General features: G+C 37.8%; 1 protein-coding gene across 2 annotated transcripts in view; it reads left to right on the top strand.

The window, feature by feature from the left end:
- The window catches only part of LOC140340568 (tyrosine-protein phosphatase non-receptor type 11-like), a 75,416-nt gene that overhangs the window by 26,865 nt on the left and 31,300 nt on the right, over positions 1-17,251 (top strand). For both annotated transcript variants that reach the window (XM_072425855.1, XM_072425854.1), the window contains exon 2: positions 12,340-12,462. In XM_072425855.1, the coding sequence (XP_072281956.1) occupies positions 12,340-12,462 (123 nt within the window). The remainder of the gene's footprint in view (positions 1-12,339; positions 12,463-17,251) is intronic.

Raw genomic sequence — 17,251 nt, 5'->3', positions numbered from 1 at the left:
ATGTTTTTGGTTTTCTGAGGTTATATTAAAACTGCATTGCAACGAACTGCTTGTCATTTTAATATGACAGATCTATGGTGGGGGTTGTATGTTTAGCTGTGTTATGTGTCTTTCACTAAAAGTAACCCTTTCTATAAACAGCTGAGTTTCATGAACAACCAGGTTTTATCTTTAATCCTTGGAAAAAAGAATCAGAGAATTGTTTTTTGCCATCTCCCAATGCTGTCTGTAAACTCTTCCCAACCACCATTATTCTGTTAGAACATAGAGTGGAGTAGCACAGCAATGCACAGCTTGGTTACCCCATTACACAAATAAACTATTTTCCTAAATTTGTTTCTTTCCAGTTGGTGGGTATTTGTAGTGTGCCATGGCAATATGGTTTTAAACTCCTGCATTTAGCCCTTTGGGTGCATTTTACATTGTGTGTCGCTGGCTGTGGCAGTCATCATCATTGACTGGGCTCCAAGCTCTGCCTATGGGAACACATACATTGCCAGCAGGACATGGTTGTATATTTTGACTTTTATTTAGTGTGGAAGTTGGCAAGATGTACATTTATGCTACTTTCTAATAAACAAACCTGGAAAATGTAAACTGAACACCTTAGCTGTAAAAAGTTGTGACAGACCCAACCTTCTTCTTATGGTTCTCCCTATTGGTCTGTGTTGCTCATTAAAGAACCAGTAGGGAAGCCCTGAGATGTAGGAAAGTGTTGCAGCTCGGCTTTACCAGCAAATTGATTATTCTAATGATTTCCTAATAACTTCATTTGCTTAGCTTTCTAATTGTGCATTTTCTTTTGTGACAGCAACTTTCTGCTAAATTGTTTTTTAATCTTTATGCTTCAATTACCAAAGTTTGTGATAGGTATATTTAGATAAGATGGATAGATAGGACATTCTAAAGTGACTCTCTAGTCAAGATGTTAAATCCTGCAAACACACAAATACATGTAGACAGATGAAGTATGGAAGCAGCTTTCCTGTGTTCCCCAGTGCTGGCACTACCTTTGCTCATCAGCCATTTGAAAGACTTTGCTTGAAGCTGCTGAAAGTGATTAAGCTGTCTGAGCAGAATAGAAATCATGAAGCTACCTGGTTGTGTTGGTCACTACCAGGGGTGGGGTGAAATAGGGGCATTCGAATAGTTTTTATCATTATCTAGCTTTAAATTTATATTCAATCTTTGCGGTCTGTTTACAAGCAGAGAAAATGTTTACTGTTCTTCCTATATGTTTAATTGACGTAACTGCAGCTGCTCATACAGTTAGGTCCATAAATATTTGAACAGAGACAACTTTTTTCTAATTTTAGTTTTGTACATTACCACAATTCATTTTAACGGAAACAACTCAGATGCAGTTGAACTGCAGACTTTCAGCTTTAATTCAGTGGGTTGAACAAAAAGATTGCATACGAATGTGAGGAACTAAAGCCTTTCTGTAACGCAATCACTTCATTTCAGGGAGGTGTGGAGGACTCTGCCCTGAAGAGCTTACAATCTAGGAGTTGGGGGAAGTAACACACAATAGGAGGGGAGATATGGAGTGGTGTGAAGTAGTGATGCTTTTAAAACAGAAGATGACAGGTAGGCAAGTTTGAAAAGTTGGGTTTTGAGTGCTCTTTTAAATGAGCAGAAGCTAGGAGCAAGCCGAATAGGACGAGGAAGACCATTCCAGAGAGTTGGGGCAACTCTTGGAGCTGTGCGTGTGAGTAAGGAAGTCATTAGTAAGTCATTGGAGGTACACGGAGAGCGGCTAGTGGATATTTTTCTTTCAGGTCAGAAAGGTAAGTGGGACAAGAACTGTGGAGGGATTTGAAGGCAAGGACCTTTGATTTGATTCTAAGGTGAAAATGAAAGCCAATGAAGGCAAAAATCTGGTTCTTAAAAATACAGTTTGCCAGGTTGGTGTTCTGATCCTCTGTCTAATTTCTGAATCATCCACCCAGAAGGAGTATACAGCTTAGGTGTTCATCCAGTTGCCTCTCCTTTATCTGCATGTCTGTTTCAAGTGTGTGACGGAGACTACAGACACCAAAAGATCAGCATTGCATCCCGGCAAGTGGCATTCTTTACAATGAGCCCAACTTAGTAGTAGTAGCTTCTATAATAAACTTTCAGTGACAGGTCCACTTTAATACCAACAGTGAGTGCTTGGATGTTTCTGTATTGACGTATGGCCCTCCCATGGTGTACCATTCTATTTAAGGATGCACTGTTGGAGTTGAATAAGAATAGTCCAAATGTTTGTGAATATGGTTCTGTGTTTGTCATGAGTTGGTGTGCAGTGTTGGAAGACATTTGTAAAAATGTACACAGGTCAACAACCTGACATACTTATGCTCATTTAAAATTAATTTTCCTTTACAAAATATATTTGGTTATAAAATAAAAAGCAAAAATACAAGTTGAAAGTAAAAACACTTAGTGTGAAAGTTTGCACTTTTTTCCAGTTTATCTTGCATGGTCTCGGTTTATTCTCCCAATGGTTAATAGATCCCTAGGCGGGCTGCACTCTCAGTATTCGCAGAACAGACTTCAAATGCCAGACAGACCAAAATAGCAGTGAGCTGTATTCATGGACCATCTATCCAAGTATAAACATTCATGAGGTTATACCTAATGTCTGCTTACAAAATGGATCATTCTGCATCACATTTAGGAGCAGAGTTTAAAGAGGAACTCCCGAGTAAGCAAAACAAGCTGATCCTCTATGAATATAACCAGCTTTTCCTGAAAGTATTTGTTTATGAAAATGTATTAGGATTGTTATGTAGTCGGTTGTAAGCAGAGTTCTTTTTATTCTGTTACTTCCATGCGAGGTATAGTAGCTAGACAGGCCAATGAGGGTTTATATTTGATGCGGCCCCCCCTTATCCCCCTAAATAATTCAATAAAAAGGTATCTATAAACTGATAGAAGTAATGATGAGTATGCTGGGAGTCTGAAAATAGTCTTCAGCCTTTGCAGTCAGACTCTGACCCACACCTAGACCAGTGAGCCAGTTTATTACATTTAAGAACAAATGAAGAGGTACAGAAATTATACTTTTTTTTTCGCAAAAATCAGCAGTTGTTTAATTTATTGTTGTATTATAAAATACAGCTTAGTTGGAGCACTAATTTGGGCCATTTAATAAACCTAGACTTCAGTTTTCTTTACAGACCACAAATTTAGTTTTGGTAACTGGACTCCTATTTATAGTTTGTTCTGATATTGGCAGTAAGGGGACGAGAAACCCTACCTTCAGTGACAAATCATTTGTAAGTTACTTTAAACTAGTTATTAAGAATAATATTGATTATTAAATATTTCCCAAATTGCAGCTAAAGTACTTTACTTACTACCTAAAATATTGATCTTTGTAAAGAAAAAAACTTCTTTGGATCATACCAATGAGCACAGCAAGGGGCCATGAAATGCTCAAATTCCTCATCCAGCTTTCTTTTTCACTACTTCAGAGATCATCAGTGCAAGCAGCAAAAGAGTATTGAAGTTCTTTGAAGTATAACAAGAAGTATTTAAAACTAGTTTAACATTCGTAATCCTTGCCAGCTTCACCTGGTTTTTTTCCCGGTCAGTCTTTTCCCTGTCAGTCTTTTCCCCAGCCCCTTTTAGCAGGGCGTACCGCCTGGCACTTTTCAGTAACCCCCCGGCTGTTTTGGGTGGTTACTGAATATGAGTAGGGTCACAATACAGAGGCTGCCACCCACCTACAATTTCTTCCCACATGGTTTAAATAAAATGCCTGGGTTTAACACTGCCGGTGCCATGGTGGGATCACACATGTGCAGCTCAGTGTACAGTATAAGGGTGAATCTCCTGTTCCTCCTGCAATAAAGAACCAGCTAACAATTTTTATAAAATATATTTAGTTCCTTAATTATGATGGCCATCAGAATAAGAACATCTGGCAGACAAAAATGCTGTGGTTAAGTCTTTTGGATTTTGTTTTTTTATTCTTTGTGTGCAGTTTGTTTTATTTAAAATGTTCTCTTTCTTTTTATAATTTTTTTTTTCGGCTCAAATACTGCTGAAAACTAATGAAAACAGGAAAATTAGTAACCTTTTCCATTGACATTTTGACATATTTTCATGTATTATCTAGCATCTCGGAAGGTTATGTGTGCAGCTGAGCATGTTTTGCAGATTTGTAGAAGATTCCTCTTGCTTAATGACATGTCCCTTCCTGGGGCTCTCCAGTTGGCTGTAGGCCACGTTATGAGGTTTGAGGTCCTGGACCTTGGCCACCAGGTTCACCGCTCTTGGGATGCACCGAAACCTCCACAGCTGTGGATCAGCTAAATACAGAACATCGAGGTTTTATTTCTGCTTCACTTTCTCTGATGTGCAAGGAGAAAAAATAACCCTGGCAAAGCATCAAAGAGGCACGAGCCCCATCAAGGGCTAAATTCTGCCCTGACATGCTGCCTGTACTCAGAATAGCCTGGCGTTAATTAGCCGCGGTGTTATATCATCCTGCAGACCTCGGCACAGCTTGGCAGGCTGACAAGTCTAAAGCATGGCATGGGTAACTGTGACGTGACAAGGCTTTCTTATTTATCAAGCTTTGTCTGTACAAGGCATACAGCTGCAAGGTGATGTTGCAAAGTGGTTAAATGTTGGGTTTGGATAAGCAAGCTTGTGGATTGAATTACATGGCCAAGGACGTGATTGTTGTAGCTTAACGCAATATTACTGGAATGATTTCCTACTTCTGCAGATGGACGGAGTATCCTGTTCTTGGATATTTTACGTCTGCAGGCCACTGACTGTATTCCAGTTAAATTTGAGCTGTGCAGACATATAAGTTCCCAACTGTTTCAGATGGGAAACTCTTTTGGCAATGAATATTTTTAGCTGAAAGTCATTCTCCTTGCCAAAATGCCTTATGCATTGCTATCAGTGTAACCAGAAGTCTATCAGTACTTCATCTCGTTTTTTAACTTAAATCCTGTTTAGGATCTGAATTTTATCTGAATAGGTTTTCGGCTTTTGGAAAGTAAGTCCATGTGAAATATTTGCTACTGATGGCCATGGGTCTGTCAGTTCAGAACCCCTTTGAATTATCTTGTTAAGGAAGAGTTGCAGGTCTACCTTTACATATATTGTGTGTCTTTCATCAACATAGTATGATCTAGGTACAGAAATCTTATTTGTATTTTGTATGTGCCAGTTCTCAAAGACCACAGTTGGTATTTTTTATTCAGACCAATCCTACTTTATAGCTTGTATTGCAAGGGACAACACTGTGCAAGGAGAAGCAGGGGCTTCTTAAAAAGAAGTATGGCTGTCTCTCAAAACGTATTATATAATATTACAGAAACAACATTTTTATTATATAAATACACTTTTAGAATATTTCTACTTTTGTTACTTTCACATAATTTTTGAGAGGAAAACAAAAGCAAAACTTTAGCTAAAAACGTTAATATCCCATTAAATGATACAATAAAACAAAACATTGATTTGGCTGCAATATACATCTTCAGTCCAAAGCTTTTTTTTTCCCCTACAATACTTTTTTCTTTGATTATTCAAAGTCTGATTATTCAAACCAATTTCTCTGAACCAAGTAACCCTGGACCAACGCCAGCCTGTGACTGGAAAGTAAAAAGAGAAGCTGCACCGTAGGGAGCTCATCTTTCTACCTCTCTTCTTTCTCAGTTTATCAGTATTCATCCTGTACTGCTTTTACCTCTCATGTCCAGCCACTTGCAGGGTTTGGTACCAGGTAACCTTTCAGTACTTTTATGGCTTATGTTTAATGATTTATTCTTGATTACTGAGCTGCTTTACAGTGCATGTCAACAAAAACGATCCAGTTTTGTATAAAGCAGAAATAGATTGGAAATGGTTTTTAGTGGTATAAAAGGATCCACCCTCAGTTCCTGTTTGGTGGGCAGAGGTTTTACCAGGCAGGAATTAGGGGAGGGGGATTCTCAGTAGGAACACAGGTGAAAATAAAAATTTGACATGGTTACAGCCTACCTCTGCTTTAATACGGGAAAACTTTTTAATTTCTGTGCTGCTGGGAAAGTTGTTCATTTCCTGTCTGGTTAAATGTTGTCATCAGGACGGGAAATAATGGAGCCCTTAATAGCAATGAAAACCTGACGAGTTTTTACACTTCTTCACTAATCTGATGTATTATGTGTCCAACGTAACAACAACGCTAAAACACAGATACTTTGTTGAAGCCTACAAATACCTGTATTGGTCATAAAACTTATTCTTGTGTCCTTCTGCAGAACCCGTCAGTTTCTAAGTTCAGGTTCAACTTTTGCCCAGTAAATTCTAGCTCTGCTTTTCAATGTTTTAGTCTGCTAAAGGGGGAACGGTTTACAAAAGTTCGGGACTCCCAGGAGCTTTTGCAGCAATGTATGAGCATGCTTAGTACGTTTTGCATATCAAATGCTTACCTAGTAAATGTCCTTTTGCCGTGATGTGAAGGTCACAGTCCGTCTATTGCCTACGGGTTTATTTTCATCCAGTCTTCTTTGGGTTTTGAGTGTTTGGCTCTCTTGATAGGCCAGGTTGTGATGATGTAACTTTCGTGTGGAAATTATCTGGCAATTTTTCCATTGCTCTCACTGCAGCTACAGATCCGTGGACAGGCCTTTACCATCCTTACATATAATGCAGGACCTCTAGTCCAGCATTGTAGAAGATGACCACAGCCTGGTATACTTGTAAAACCTTTTTGCACATGCTGTGAATGAATGAATATGCAGGAGTTACATCATCCCAGCCAATCCAGATGGTCAAAAAACTTTTTAGGAACAAAAGAAGCATAAGGATTTTGACAGAACGAACAGGTGAGTATTGCAGGTTTAAATTAAACTCCTGCCTTTTTCTGTCCTCTTATTGGTAGCAGCGAAAATGCACGTGTAGTAGAGAAATAATGAAAAAAAAAAATTCACAAATCTAAACCCTGTCCTTGTCAGCTGTCAGATGCAACCATCAGTCTAAGTAAAAGTAAAATATTGTGATTCACTATTTCATTTTTCCTTTGCCATCCAACATGTTCATTTGTTGACCAGGCTATACATTAAGCCCACTGCTCTGCTGATCAGATTTGTAAATAAAACCTGTTCTGTTTTCTTTCTTTACCTATATATTAGATGCAGTGATGTCATTCCTGGGTCTTTGTGCTTCTCCGTGCAATCCAGATTTATAAATGCCATTAAATGAGTCACTGGAGAGTTTCACCTCCCTCAGAAACCCCCAATATTTTTTTCCTTGGTTTAGTACGTAAGAGTGACTATGTGAGAACCTCTACAATAAAAGGTGAAATTACAAAATAACAAAATATCTTCTGCTCAACCTCCAAATGCACTGCACCAAAAGGAACCCTTCTCCGGGTTATTACTGTATCCAAGAAGAATGCTTTGGCACATTGCTGTATCTCTGCAATCACATTCTTTAAAAAAACTATGTACGGTAACTCCCAGCCATCCACTTATGCATTTTAGTCTAGGTTGGCCATAGTCATAGCCTGATTAAGGCCTCCTAGACTGAAACGCTTTAGCGAATTGCTGTGTGTTACATCATTTCTAAATGAAGTGATTGCATAGATACAACAATGTGCATGAGTGTCTCTTGTATGCATAAGTTGCAATAAAACCTTTTGGTCGTTGATGCCGAAACATTTTGTATTATCATCACTTTATGTCCTGTAGTCACCAAGTCCTAGTTTTTATTTCTTCTCTGAATCATATCTAAAAGTTGAAGAGAGGTTCTGGCGTTCTGCTTTACCATCCACGGTTGTCAATAATGTGCATTGGTCATTGGTCAGGCATTATCAGGACAGTTATTGAAGTGTGCAAAATACCATTAAAAATAAAAAAAAAATTGGTTCAAGGGACTTTTTAGGCATATATATACTTGTGACTCATGTATGTATTTGCTATAAAAATAACAACTACTCTTTATGTAATTGATCACATAAAGTAAAATTTTTACATAAAATCAATCATAATCAATGAACAATAGTAAATTCGTTCTTGGTTATTCTACGCATATCACGGACTTATAATCTGCGTCTTCAGGAAAAAAGCCACGAGACCTATAAATGTTTTATCAATAGAATCCAAATCAATAAACGTACATCAAAAACATACTCTAAATAGGAGAACAATTCAATTAAATACACTTACGGAACCAATTCTTTGAATCAAGAATACCTACTGCAGTTCCCTTTTCAACACACCATTGAGAGTTGAACAAGCAACATTAAGGGAGAAAGCAAAGCCGTCATCACCAATAACATATGAGACCGATCTATGAATGGGAAACCCACCTACCTTCAATTCCGCAGAGCAGTCTATCGGTCTGGAGGTTTCTTCCATCAGCCCCCGTGTCGGGATGGCGCACTGGGCACCTTTCCGGGTTCTTTTTCCTACGTCACCTGAAACGTGGGAGGTCGGGTGATGTAGATGGGGAAAAAACTTGATTGTGTCACTGCGCATGTGTGAGATCAGCAATGTGTTTCCCTTTTGATGAAAGGGCTCCTTCTGCGCATGCCCGGGGTGCTGGGGCATGCACAGAAGGAGCACCCAAAAGCCTTCCGGGAATGTGTGACGTATGTATCCCGGCAGGCTAAACCCAAAACAAACAGAATTTTTACATAACATAGAAGGGTTGTTTATTATTATTATTATTATTATTAATAAACAGGATTTATATAGCGCCAACATATTACGCAGCGCTGTACACATAAATACCCCTTTATGTATAGTGAAAAGTCTGAGTTTAGATTGTTTAAATGCAATTTACCTTTAATTCACATTGCAACTACAAATATAAAATAGCATATATTTATTATTACCTTGTTTTGTAAGTTTATACATTTCATTTCTTGTGTTCAATATTTGTCAAAATAATGAGGCTGGTGAGCATTGGTGGGTGTAAGCGTCTAACATAGCGTCTGATTGTGACAAACATGGCTGTGCGCAGCCCCCTTACGCTGATGACGGTCCAGGGCCTATCATTGCCACATTAGAGGAAGGCAACTTTTCGGCCATTTGATGGCCAATATATCCTAATAATCCGTGTGCATGCGTAGGAGTTATGTTGTCTCTGGCGGGTAGCTTTGTGTGTGCCACCATACACTGTCGAGCTAAAACAAAAAGCCGCCTGAAGTCAGAGCTTTATTTATTTCTTGACATTTTTTGCCATCATACGTCTCTTTTGTCAGTTTTTTCTACCTCCTGGTGACCTTTTTATTTTTTTTTTCGTTTAGGACCGCTTTGAGAGCGAGAGGAAAAATGAGTTAGTCAGTAAAGATGAGTGGCCTACACGATGGAAACTTGCATAATTCTTATACAATTTATAATTTTTTTTCTTTTAGTAGGGTATGTGGAATCCGTGAATGGTCTCCTGACTCACAGCAGCGTGTTTACAGTAGATAATGCACGCCAGTGGGTGGTGACCTGATAACAGGCTGCATTCTGGGTTCTACGCATAGACAGTCTGACCTACTGGAGAAAGATTTAGCTGAACTTGTTTCCCTGCTCTGTAGTCATTTTCCTGTTATGCAGAGGGCCATTTCCAGGATTGGTCGGTGAAATTCCAGCTTACATGTTGTTTTAAATGTTAATGTGTCGCACTTTCTTTTTATAAAACCTGCACAGGATAAAGTGATGTTTGTAGGTGTCGTTAATAAAGGATTTCTGTTCTAGTTTATTAAATAAACCTATTTATAGTATAAAGATCTTATAAAGTCTAATAAATTACAGAGCAGGATATAATTGTTGTGTCTACAGACAGTTACTGCTGTGCCACAGTACTAATTATAGTGTTGGCAAAAATTATATTACTTTGGTGAGATTTTCACAAGCTAATCTTTTACATGAGTACAGGTATGTAAAAGAGATGAGAACCCAGAAAATACGAACAGGACAACGTAAGAGCATCAGCAAACCAATATGGTTATCATTCTGCTCTTCTTTAGCAAGTTCTTAGTCATGTTAAAACTAGCACAGCCCTCGCCATCCATTGACTGCTTACTTTAATACTTAGATTTGGTTATTTTGAAAATATTATTATTAAATAGGAATTTAATAGTGCCAACATAATATGCAGCGTTGTACATGTAATAAGGGTTCAAATGACAGCCAGACACACAGTGACACAGGAGGAGGAGAGAACCCTGCCCCAAAGAGCTTACAATCTAGGGGGTGGGGGAAGTAACACACAATAGGAGGTAATATATTCATTATTAATAAAATATATATAACTGGAATAAACTCCGATATTTGTATTTGCCTGTAATCCAAATTTACCTGCTATCTATATAATTTGTGGCACAGCAATGTGAAATTCCCATGTACAGCTGGGTGCTGCATCACCTCGGACTATCCTAATCCAATCTGTTTATAGTGTGTAAGGCTGTATTTAAATAGTTTTTAGAGATATATACACAACCATGCAGGTCAGCCATCTGTGCATCAAATGTTTGCGTGGTCAGAGGACACCTAAACTTCTTGTGCGGTCCACCTAACTACTTTCTTATCTTAACAGGAAGTGCTCCTAGGTTTAGATTATGGATGTTTTCCTCTTTCATAGACTAATAGACATCATTATTCAGTGTTAGTGTTGATTTGTACTCTTACAGTAAGGAAAAGGCAGGCAACGCGGGAGTAACCCTTAGGCTTCTGTATTTTTTTTTCCGTAACATGCTTGCTATGTAATGTCACTACTATTTTGTCTACATCATCAATAATATAGTTTCAGATAAAGCATTATTCAAAAACCAAGGACAGTGGATTTACTCAATAGTTTTGCTATTTAAAAACTTTTTACATTCAATAGCTTTCAAAAAGTACTATGTCAGTTGGTCTGTACATACCTAAATTTCCAGAGGCCAGAATCTAGTCATTATGCATTGGAATATTGCATACTGCTACAAATCTTCTTTAAACCAATATAGGTATTACGGATGGAGATATCTGCTGCCTTACAGAAAACCTGCTACAACCACTGAAAATATATTTAATTTATCCATTGAGCCTGATATATTAGAGCTCCCCAAGACTAGAGAAGATAGATTATCATGGGAGAACCTGGGTGGATTAGCAAACCTGGAATGGATTTCTTTAAAATATTATTTGGTATTGGCAAAAAATGCTGGACCAGATCTATTCCAGGTTTGTTGGATCACCCTGGTTCTCCCATGATATCTTGTCCAGCCTTGGAGAGCTTCAATAGCCATCCATTGTTTCAAGTATTCTCTGCACAGTCCTTATACTTTAATGCTTCCTATAAATTTACATAGAGTAGTATTTTGGGGATGATTGGATATGTAGTAACTGCATACAGAGTAAAACGTAAGATGGCCTCGTGTAGAAGGGGCTGAAGGAAAAGTCTAATCTACAGTCTGGAAATAGTTGGAAGATCATTTTGACCAGTTTCATGTTATCGAAAGAATAACAGGTAGTTAATTTAGCAGGTAATTTAATTTCTAAACTTTGTGACGTGTACAGCTAGTTGTACGTTTCCTCATTGTAGGTGGAATACAATGTGGCTCGGAATTTATATGCAAGATAATAGACGCTAGATAGAACAGAGAGAGAGGACAAGGCGGTTAATAGTTAGGAAACTGTGTGTCCTAGATAGGTTTTCAAATGCTTATAAGTGTGTGTTTGTGTGTATGTATAAAAAGTGTACTAAAGTTTGCAAATGTAGCTCCTAGTCTATAGATTGTAAGCTCTTTTGGGCAGGGTCTTCTCCTCCTCCTGTGTCATTGTTTGTATCTGTTTGTCATTTGCAACCCCTATTTATTGTACAGCGCTGTGTAATAGATTGGTGATTTTATTATCATAATACCTTTTATTTATAAAGTAATTCTGTCCCAAAGCTGGGCAATCCAAAATGTACATATGGTGAAAAAAATGTGTAAGTAGATGATAAATTCCATGAAAACCCCTTGCCAAGAAGATGAGTAAACGTAGATACAGATGCTTTTATTTTTTTCAATTCTCCATTTCCCTAAACATAAGTTTGATGTTCTGTAAGCACTAAGCTTCATTTAGCCATCTCCCACCATATTGGGTGGTGAGGATGAGCATCCAATTGCAATGTTTTAGCATTCGAAAAGAGACAAAAAGCAATATATATCTTTTATGAACTTAAGTTTTCACTAAAGGTAGCCTTTCTTATAATCTGCTTTGTGCCAGATTTCTATTTACAAGAAACCTGTACAAAGGATTAATGAAATATATTTTTGTGCCAAAACAACCCTGGAATTGAACAAACATATGACAATGCATGTTACCATTGTAGTTTGTTTTTTTTTTTCCTTTATTTAATATGCTTTTTTTTTTTTTGTTTCAGATGGTTCCACCCAAATATCAATGGACTAGAAGCTGAAACTCTTCTCCTGACAAATGGAGTCCATGGGAGCTTCTTGGCTCGTCCCAGCAAGAGCAATCCAGGTGACTTTACCCTGTCTGTCAGGTAAGATGACTCCATGATTGCAAAATCACTTCCTGTCTACATTTTATGTCGAGTCTCTAAAAGCAGGACATTTTCTGTGTTTCTGTCAGTATCTTAGACGGGTGTAAGCTGTGCTTTCCTAAGATGTTCACAATAGAAAGGTGTAAATGCAGCCTGAGGATTCCCATGGACCATATCAGATAAAGCAAAAATCCAATGTCTGTGGGAAAGCCCCAGTTTCACCTCCAAAATGTAACCCAAAGTAATAGAAATCTAACTGATCACGTCTATGTTCTCAGCAGATTAGGCACAGACAATGTCTACCTTACAAATAAAATTGATTAAAAAAATTGAAGGTCAAACTAAAGTAAACTGGAGTAAACTCAACTCTGCTAGCTGACCCAACTCACCATGTTTTCTGGTTTTTGGTGAAGTGGATGGGACTCTACCAACCTGATACAGAGCAATTGGATCTATGTGAGTGAGAAGATTAAGAAATGATGTCAATGGTGGTTGGCCTTATTCTGTCACTGCTATAGAGAGGAGATTACCATGCAGAGTTCCTAGGTAGTTGTAAAAGGCTCACAGAAAATTACACCTTGACCCTCTAAACTTTTCTTGGAATAAACATGAGGGCTTGTCATTGGGGTAATTTTTCTCAGGATGCTGGTTGCTTGGAAATACTCCCTGGCATTATTGCCCCTAAAACTAGTATGAATATGTGAGAGGTCATAAGTCACTATCTGTATAGGTGTTTCTTTTAAGTATAGTGACAGTTCATCCACAAATTAAGACTTTGATTACTAGGACAGCCATACAACCAGCATTTGCAGGTCATGAACTCATGGCAACCTCCATGCTTTTTTCAGATAAGCTTCACTTAGTTTTTTGCAACCTTCAGCACCATCTGCTGGTCAGATATGGTGTCGGAATGTGACCACAAAGGTGGAGGTCTGTGAGATGTGCTGGGGAATATATAGGGGAACATGCCTAGATATCAAAGGTTAAAGCATTTCCATTCCCTCCTTTGATCAGAAGTCAATCTATTATGCAGTTTAGTAATTGTATAAATAAAATCAGTGCAGCTACTGCATCAGTTTTACATTGTTGGCTCCTGTGCCAATTGAGTCTTCATTTACTTGTACTAAAGACTTTACCAAAATTTGTACTCTGCTTTCATGGCTCCTACTACCAGAAAGTCAGAGCAGAACCTGCTATCACAACTTACATACAGTCACTTCTACCATGCCATCCTGTATGCTTGCTTTGTATGATTAAAGTGAATCAAGCTTTACTGGTATGGTTTGCTTTAAGATAAGCCAAGGAAGATATTTTGAGCACATCCACTTGGCAGGCTAAACAACAATTTTAGTGTTAAATAGTGCTCAATGGAGTTCTTTTTTAAAATATTTATACATTTTCATACAAGTAATGTTAGAACGAAGGCTAAGAAAAGCAGCTGAGCTCAGCATTCCTCTGTAATGTGGTTATATCTGTCCATAAGCAGTACATGCAGCGTCATCTTCATACACTGACCTGTTACTGACTTGTCAAGTTCTCGGTCATACAGATAAGCCTAAAGATAGTGAATATGCACAGTGTGCCAGAAGTAGAGTATTGGCCTGGGAGGATGTTAACCTGTCTTTTATTTTCTTGATTAGTAAGACTTGAACATGCATGGGGGGATTTCATGTTGTGTTCTATCAAAGATCCAAGAACTGCCAGTTCTTGAACAGACGTAGTAAATGCACCCTACCATGATCACCCTGTTCTCCTGTAGTAATGATTATTAAAGCCTTGTATGATTTGCCACGCAGAATACGTACAGGACACAATCACATGAACCTGGGATATTTTCGCAGTTGATCTAAGCTGAAAGGCTTAGGGAAAGTGTTCAAGCAGAATGAGCCAGTCAGTGGCTTTTCCTAAATTATAAAATTTTTCTTTAACTCAACTCATTGTATTGTATCATTTTTTTTTGCTTGTGAAAAAAAATTAAGATATCAATTTAAAAGAGTGTAGTATCTGTATTTTTGCATGCAGCCGGCCTAAACGGTACGTGTAGAAAGTCTACCTGGCATGCCTAACCTACCTTTGATGTGCAGTTTTTATAGCACTGTATGTTAGAAAAACAAATGCAGCTGGAATTGTATCTGAAGACAATAAACACTGTTATCTGCAATGTGATATTTGCTACTGAATTAGTCTTTTTTAGCTCTATATATATGTCTTTATCTTTTATGTTTATGTAGTTCAAATAGAACATTTCCTGTTGCAGGAGTTTTCTGAATCATGTGTGTGATAAATGGTAGTGTCATGGATTGTTAACCAGCCCTTATTGCTGTATATTGAACTGCTGTATCCCGCTAAATGAAAGTGAAAAGAATAGTGATAAATGCAAACTTTAAGGCTTTAAATACACACGTGCAATAATTGACAGTGGAATCTTTCACAATGCTTTCCAAGGACAAACGACTGCATGATGCATGCACGAGCGCTGTACGTAGAGCACCATTCTGCTCTATGAAGAGCGAGAACGACGGAGCAGCCATCCCACTGCGCTCTCTCCTCCTTACTTGCAATGTGATCATTCGCCGTCCATCACGCGTGGATCTGCCAGGGCGGTCATTTGGACGACGGACACTGTACACGTGCAAGATTCTCGTTTGATATCAAACCTGAGCTGATTATGTAATGCTTTATTATCGGCACAAAACAATGGTACAGCAGGAGGACCTTTCACACATTAATATGGCCAATTATCTACATGTCCTATGACTTTCTAGTCCAGGGGTACAGTGCCTTAGTTTGCACATGTCTGTTCTAGTCTCCATGAAAAACATAAAGTACAAGTCATACCTTTTCAAACCCCCCCCCCCCCCCCCCCCCCCCTTACCCCACACAGGTCCATATTTACCTCCTACAACAAAGAAGTATCAGGCTGTACATGCCTTATGTGAATCTGTATCGAAGCACTTATAAGTGTTACTAGGAGGAAGAAATTGTCAAATGATGTTTGCAGATCAAATATATATATATATATATATATATATATATATATATATATATATATTGTCATTTTTAAATGGAATATAAACTATAGTATGTTACAGTGAATAAATGTTGCTTATGGCAGAAAAGACAGACATTGTTCCTTCTGCAATAGAATAAACTTTTCCTATACTTTCATGCCAACTTCTTCATCTGGTGGTCTACCGGGCTCCGGATTTATGGCCATGTTAATGGCTGATTTTAATGTCATTGACACATCTTGTAGCAAAGAAAGCATCAGGACAACCTTGGAGCATGTCCCTTTTAATATGTATTTACCATGTATTGCTTTGAGTCCACTGGACTGCATGTGATGTTAACTGGGCTGTATAAACATATCTCATAGTCCTAAACAGTAATTAGGATCTAATCAGATATACAGATATCAGAATCCCTTTTGGGCGCTACTGTTATTTAGGGTTCATTGCAAGGGGTGAGATTCAATACTGCATGCAGCTGAAACTGAAATGGCTAATTTCAGTTTATTACACAAGCAATTATGACTTGATCCAAGTTATTGTGCAGTGTAAAACAATTGCTTGTATTCATCACAACTTTAGATGGTAATATAGTGTGAAGTGTTCGAAACTTTGTGAACTGGTCAAGTAGATGTAATATATATTTTATACGGTATACTATAACTTTTTTTTTTCTGTTACAATTGCACACTAGATCTGGAAGAACATCTCTAACTACATGTTAAAAAAAACAAAACTTACAGGCGTGATGGTTACACATTGCATGCTTGAAGTATTAACTGACACAGGAAAACCACCCACGTGTACGCATGCAAGACTGCACAAAGAGATTTTGTTTGTTTAACAGAGCAGATAGGAAATTTTTATCAACAATTCAACAAAAATAATTTTTTATTTCCTGCAAAGAACCCACAATAGTCTACACCAGAGATGTGTGATAACTAAAGCCAATTGTATGGATTTTATTTATTAGGATTTAAACTTGGGGGGTCCAACTAGACTGAGGTTCCAGCAAAGCACCATCTAGTAATGTACTTGTAAATTGTCAGCCTGAAAATTCAACATAAACTGATGGCAGTCTAGGAAATGTAGATAAAGTTCTGATAGAGAGATTACAAGGGAAACGTTTTTGTGAAAAAAAAAATGAACTGATCCTTTTTTGAGCAGTGGGTGAATCACATAAAATAAACTTATAGGGATTTTTAAAATAGTTTTTAGGCCTTTTAGGTGAAAAAGCAAAGAAGAAACATTGGTGCATTTTTGGCAAGTGCGCATTTGATCTGTTTTTTTTTTTTTATGGCATTTGACTAAATGTATTTTTTTTCAGTGATGCTGGAACTGGAGGGCTACATTTGGGTCCTGGGATGAAAACCCTCACTATACTATATAAATGGAAGAGCAATGCCCTCACCTTAGCTTTAGACCGTAGTATACGCCACCTTTATGCAGTCACTATGACATCTTAGATTATCTTTTTTGGACTTTTGCAGACTTGAAACAAGATATGTATGTACATGGGAGCAGCCATGATTCCATATTGTAGCTACAGACAATTTTTTTTACTTTAAAGAACTTTTTTGTTTGCCGTACACGTGTCAATTTTGGAATATTTCCATCAGCTTTTAAATCAATAATTTAGATGAAAAAAATCTCTTTACAGCGAACTGTTTTCCGGTTTCAAAATCAAAATTAGGAAGTTTGGAAACAGCAACACATGACAAAGCACCACTCCGATGCAATACCTAAATGTTATTCAGATGCATAGATGTGAAGCCACCCTA

The sequence above is a fragment of the Pyxicephalus adspersus genome, chromosome 11, assembly GCF_032062135.1.
Source record: "Pyxicephalus adspersus chromosome 11, UCB_Pads_2.0, whole genome shotgun sequence".
NCBI lineage: Eukaryota > Metazoa > Chordata > Amphibia > Anura > Pyxicephalidae > Pyxicephalus > Pyxicephalus adspersus.
The sequence above is the reverse complement of the archived record's forward strand: the minus strand, read 5'-3'. Positions and strand labels throughout refer to the sequence as shown.